The sequence below is a fragment of the Physeter macrocephalus genome, chromosome 16 (genome assembly GCF_002837175.3).
Source record: "Physeter macrocephalus isolate SW-GA chromosome 16, ASM283717v5, whole genome shotgun sequence".
Classification (NCBI taxonomy): Eukaryota; Metazoa; Chordata; class Mammalia; order Artiodactyla; family Physeteridae; genus Physeter; species Physeter macrocephalus.
The window spans coordinates 24,334,114-24,340,009 of NC_041229.1; the positions used below are offsets into that span (position 1 = coordinate 24,334,114).

The 5,896-nt window shown below is 36.2% G+C and overlaps 1 protein-coding gene across 1 annotated transcript; it reads right to left on the minus strand.

Annotated features, from left to right (window-relative positions):
• Positions 1-764: 764 nt before the first annotated feature.
• On the minus strand, positions 765-5,696 carry LOC112062587 (centrosomal protein of 78 kDa-like). The gene is made up of 3 exons (XM_055091454.1): positions 5,131-5,696; positions 2,697-2,810; positions 765-958 (listed from the first exon to the last, which is right to left on the minus strand). Exons 1-3 carry the CDS (start codon positions 5,231-5,233, stop codon positions 852-854), a joined length of 324 nt encoding a protein of 107 aa, XP_054947429.1. The 5' UTR covers positions 5,234-5,696; the 3' UTR covers positions 765-851.
• Between the last annotated feature and the right edge of the window lie 200 nt (positions 5,697-5,896).

Below are 5,896 nucleotides of genomic sequence, written 5' to 3' on the forward strand. Positions count from 1 at the left end.
CTCTCCCCATGTTCTTCTCCCGCCTGATCCCACTTCCCCGCCGCACCTGACCCTAACCTGTCTGCGCTGCTGTAAAACACTGTCTGTTCACAGGGTTGTGCGGACAATAAAAGGTATTCATATCTGTAAAGCACCAAGGGCTCTGCATATTTTATTTTATTTTGGGATTGTCACTAGACACATCACATGCTTCCCTCCCTTCCCTAAGGCCTGCACCCCACATGAAAGGGAGAAAAGGTGACCTCGTATCTGGATATGGATTTTGTTACTTCAAGAGCTCTATCATATTAAAATTAATATCTAATACATATTAAACACTATGTGTCAGGAACATCCTAGGTGCGTTCCATAAGACCCACAAATAATATTGACAGCTAACCATTAAGGAAATAATTAACCATTAAGGAATAACCATTAAGGCTGTCTTAATCTTAGCACACCGGAAAATATAAGGGGTATAAGTTCTAGTAGCATTAAAAAAAAGGAAGAGTTACCAATTCTAATAGTAGCTTTTCCTTTTCGACCACTTTCCCAAATTATGGTTCTTTTTCTGTCTAGCAGCTTTGGATGGTTCCTTCACTGATGGAGAAGTTATCCACTGGTACTGAGAGAGAAATGATAAATATGCCATTTCAGTTACAGGTAATTTGTGAGGGTTTGATCTTCATTTGAAATTAAGATATTTTAAGTGAATAAAAGGTCTTCAATCTGCATTTCTGGGAAGCCTAAATTAAAGCATCACACAACATTTTCAAAAACAGAACAACCATTTCATTTGACTAAAAACTTAGTTTTAAGATGGCAGCAAGTACCTTGATAATATTCTTTTAAAAAGCAAGAAAAACAAGCCATTAAAGAGAAATTCTTCCAAGAGAACTAAAACATGTTATATACCTCTGACTTGGCACTCCTTCCATCTGGAGGACTTTTTTGATAACGGCTTTAATCACAGAATGATCTAGAATAAAATAAATTGAAATTAGAGTAATTATTTCCCAATGAGTGGCTACTTCCATTTAAAACCAAAAGCCAAGTAATTATTGCTTTTCCCATAAAATTAAATATGAAATCTACATTATATATTTATACATTTATTTCCCCCTTTGTGTATTTCTTCCTCAGAAACCTAAGATGCCACCTTGCAGACTGCACAGAGTGGCTACTATTTTGGCAGCAGCAAAGGTCAACTTTAAACATTTTGCATCTAAAGTGGCTTTGGATACCTCTGGATAGAAAGTAGAGACTGAGCACTGTCCAGATACTTTGATACCTAAAGGGCATCTAAGATAGCAAACCAAAGTCCTGATATTCCCTCAAAAGCTGCTCCTCCCATCAGCCCCCTTCTTCTAAGTGATACCACCCAGTTGCACACATAATCACCAAAGACTTGTCTCCTTGTTACTATTTCCTTCGTACCTCACATCTAATCTGTCTACACGTCTTGTTAGCTACACCCTCAAAACACAACCTGAATTCAACCACTTTTCAATTGCTCCAAACTTCCATCCTAAGCTAAGCCATAAACATCTCTTATTTGGACAACTGTGATAGTCTCCTAACTGGTCTCCCTGTTTCTCTTCTTTATCTCCCCAAGTCCATTCTCTATATCAGGTCACCTTATTCAGATACTATTTTGATCATGCCTTTTTCCACTTCAAAATCCTCTACTCATTTAGAATAATCCACATCTTTACTCTGGCCTTCAAGACTTTACAAGATCAGACCCCTGGCTAGCACCTTGACCTCATGTCATACCACACTCTTCTTCACTCAGTACTCTAGCCAGGTTGGCCTCCTTGCTTTTCCTTAAATACTCCACCCACCTACATGCCTGCATACTCATGGCCTCCTTGTCCTGGAATGTGCTTACTCCAGATCTTCCATGGCTTGCTCCTCTCTTCATTCAGGTCTCCATTCAAATGCCACTTCTCCAGTGAAGCTGTCCCCTAATAAACCTATCCAATGGAGTGCTACCTGCCCCCGCCAACTCTCCTTACATTAAGGTATTTTTGCACTTCCTACTATCTAAAATTATATTACTTATCTCTTTACTCATTTCTATCTGAACTACTTCACTAGAATGTAAGCTCCATGAGGGCAAGACTTTTGTCTGTCTGGTTCACTGCTTTATCCCTAGTGCCTAAACCCATATCTGGCACACAGAAGGTATTCCAAAAATTACCTGTGAAACTGACAAATGAATAAAGTATTCCTTGCAAAAATTCACAGGTTGCACAAGAAGGAAATAATGCTCTTGGTGAAAGCAGGCTTAGTATCTAGGTTCACCTCTATTCAGAGTAGAGATGAGAACAATTTACAAGTATAACTCACTTTAATTAGTACATTATCTGCTAAAAACATAAGGGAAGTGCAACATTAGAAAAGTACAGTTGAAGCTTGAACAACATGGGTTTGAACCTCGTGGGTCCACTGACATACGGATATTTTTCAGTAAATATGTACAACACGATCCAAGGTTGGTTGAATCCACAGATGTGGAACCACTGACTATAAACTTATACCCAGATTTTCAACTGCATAGGGGTCTGCACCCCTAACCCCCACGTTGTTCAAGGGACAACTGTATACGATGAGGAAAGTTAAACACATTAAGTTTTAAAAATTGTCAGTACGTGAACAAATTCTTTTTGTTTTGCTATGTGTTTATCAATTAAAAAAAAAAAGTGACCACATACCAACAAGTGGATTTTTTCTTATATCCAGAATGAGCAGAGTTCTATTGGTTTCAAGGGTCTTTAGTAAAGCCTTTGCTCCTTCATTGGTGAGGCCACACTGCTGCAGATCAAGTGCTGTTGATGAAAGACAAAAGGTCACTTGCTAACTCTATACAGATTTAACATATAGACAACTCTCATTTTCTCACGTGTGGAAGAGTCCTGCACAAGACAAGTCATGGCAGGTTTGTAATTTGGGGTATGGAAAAAAACAGAAACGTATACGCACACACATAATGCATAATCCAATTTAAAAACCTCTTCTTGGATGTGCAATGATAACCCTGCCTTTAGTACCAATAAATCATCCAACATATTTTACAATTGCAGAACTGAAGAATTACTGTATATAATCTATGAGCAAAAAACATCACAAAATGAATCTCAGTTCATAATTAGCAAGGGGCTGTTGATGAAAGACAAAAGGTCACTTGCTAACTCTATACAGATTTAACATATAGACAACTCTCATTTTCTCACGTGTGGAAGAGTCCTGCACAAGACAAGTCATGGCAGGTTTGTAATTTGGGGTATGGAAAAAAACAGAAACGTATACGCACACACATAATGCATAATCCAATTTAAAAACCTCTTCTTGGATGTGCAATGATAACCCTGCCTTTAGTACCAATAAATCATCCAACATATTTTACAATTGCAGAACTGAAGAATTACTGTATATAATCTATGAGCAAAAAACATCACAAAATGAATCTCAGTTCATAATTAGCAAGGGCGGCAGTGGCAGTGTACCCTCAGAAGCAAAAACTGGTGGAGCTCAGAAATGCACTGCATTCTTTTGATCATGATCTGGAGCTGCAAATCACACTTGAAACTAGTTAAAAGGGGAAAACAGAAATAGAAGAAATTTAATAACTGTTAGTTTTAGAACAAAAAAGACAAGTCTAAGAGGATACAAATAATAACAAATTCAAAGAATGTGTGAATAGAGCACACTAAAAATCTATCATGAAAGTATGATGGTCAAGAACTCTCTCCGTAAAAGGTCAGACAAAAATCAGAACAAATGACAATGAATTCTAGTATTTCTGGGGCTGAACAACCTACTCATTTAAACAAAAGGGATCATCACAAAAGCACAGGCATTAAAAAATATTACATGAAAGGAAACTACCATGAGTCTTTTTTTAAAGTGTTGTGTGGACCATCACATTAAAATAACTGGAGTCTTTCAACATCCCACGACACACGGAAATAGAAAGTCAGACATATGGATCTGACAGGATATGATACAACCCTTACAAACTCTCACTACAGAAGAATGGACACAGGGTATAATTAACCAAATAGCCAAATTAATACAAATAGCCAGTAAACCTCACCAGTAAACCAAAGGAATACAAAATAAAACATGTGGTTATTCTCCTATCAGATTAAGCCAAGACTCTGTAATAAAAGCCTTTACAAAGTCTATACCCTTTTGATCCAACAACTCTCTTTCTAAGAACTTAACCAAAAGAAATAGTCAGAGATATAGGTAAGGATATATATCAGAGTACTATTTGTAACTGAAAAACTGGACATAGCTTATATACAAGAATGGATAAGCTATGTGTACTGTGGCATATTCATATAATGGAACACTGAACAGTCACAAAAAATGATGCAGTAGATGCAAATTTACTGACTTGCTAAGATGCTCATACTAAATTAACTGAAGAAAGTTACAAAATTTGGAGTAATCCCACTTGCATAAAAAAGGGAGAGGTACTCATTTTGTAGTTTTACAGTTTTTAAAAGTGCTACAAGCCAGTGTTTGTGAGAGGCAGGCTTCACATCCACTGTTGGGGTGGACCACAAATTGGCATAGCATTTCTGGGTGGTAATTTGGCCATGTGTATGAAAAGTCTTAAAAATATGTCACACTTAGTCATTCCACTTCTAGTACCTTATTCTACAGAAGTAATCCCGACACAGAGATGTATATACAATGTATTCACATTGTTTCTGACAGGGAAAAATAAACTGTCTAAATCTAATTGCAAAGAATTGATTAAACTATGGGACATCAATACCATGGACTACTACATGATACATCATTAAGTGAAAAAAGCAGGAATATGAAATAGCAAGTATACTATAATTCTATTTTTGTAATCCCTAAGTGTACAAATATATATAGAAAAAAAAGACTGAAAGCATATACACCAAGATGAACAGTGATTATGTCTGGGTATTAAGATTATAGGTAATTGTTCTCTTGTTACTCTGTATTTTCTGTAAAGAATATATGCAACTCTTGGAGAAAGTTTTAAAGCAACATAAAAGCTATCAGAAAAATGAGGGTTAAAAAAATTCCTATCACAACAGCATCATGCCAAAAGCTAAGCATATATAATATTAAAAATTCAATATTTTCAATTTTAGAATTTACCTCTAAGCCATAATTCCTCACTAAGAGATTCTCCAAAAGCACATGCACCCAGGTCACCAATGAGCGTGTTGCAGTTCAGAGTGATGCACCTCAAACCAGCCATACAGTCAAGATCAGGTCTCCTGGAACGAAGACTCTCAGCCCAGGTTTCTTCATGCCTTCTGGTAGTCTGATACTTCAAAGATTTAATGGGATGAAATTAAGATGCTTGAATAAGGAAGCAGGGTGTGCCTACTGAGTATGGCTTATTATGTCAGAGATTTACACACACACATATAAAGCATATACGCCAGGATCATCAACCTGAGAAATTAAACAGTCAGTTCTGGTTTACGAGTCCAGTGACCCAGATTCTAGTCGGTCAGTGATTAGATTCTAGCCACTGGATGACCTGTTTTTGAACAGTTATGTAAAGTTGGACAACTCAATTACAGTCTATGAATTATTTTCCTTATCTTCTAAGTCAGGGAATTGGTTCTAAATTCTATCTTTGCTGAGGCTCTATATTTCATCATTCTGTCCTCCAATATCCTCCAAACACTTGACTGGGCAAACCATAAGAAAACTTTTTAATATGCATCTTATTTATTAACAAATCATATACACAAAGTTCCATACATATAATTTATGTACATTATAAACTACCCAGATTTTTAAAAAATAATACAAAGGTAAAAACGTTCTCATATTTTCTTTTCCTAACTCCTAAGGCATTATTTTATTTTACTTATTTTTAAAAAATATTTATTTATTTATTTGTTTGTTT

Excerpts from the sequence above, each read along its gene's own strand:
- LOC112062587 (XM_055091454.1), bottom strand. The coding sequence starts at position 5,233 with ATGGCTGGTTTGAGGTGCATCACTCTGAACTGCAACACGCTCATTGGT. Across the intron at positions 2,811-5,130 it reads TGAGGAATTATGGCTTAGAG|CACTTGATCTGCAGCAGTGT; the intron begins GTAAATTCTAAA and ends TTTCATCAACAG. Across the intron at positions 959-2,696 it reads AAGAAAAAATCCACTTGTTG|ATCATTCTGTGATTAAAGCC; the intron begins GTATGTGGTCAC and ends ATTTTATTCTAG.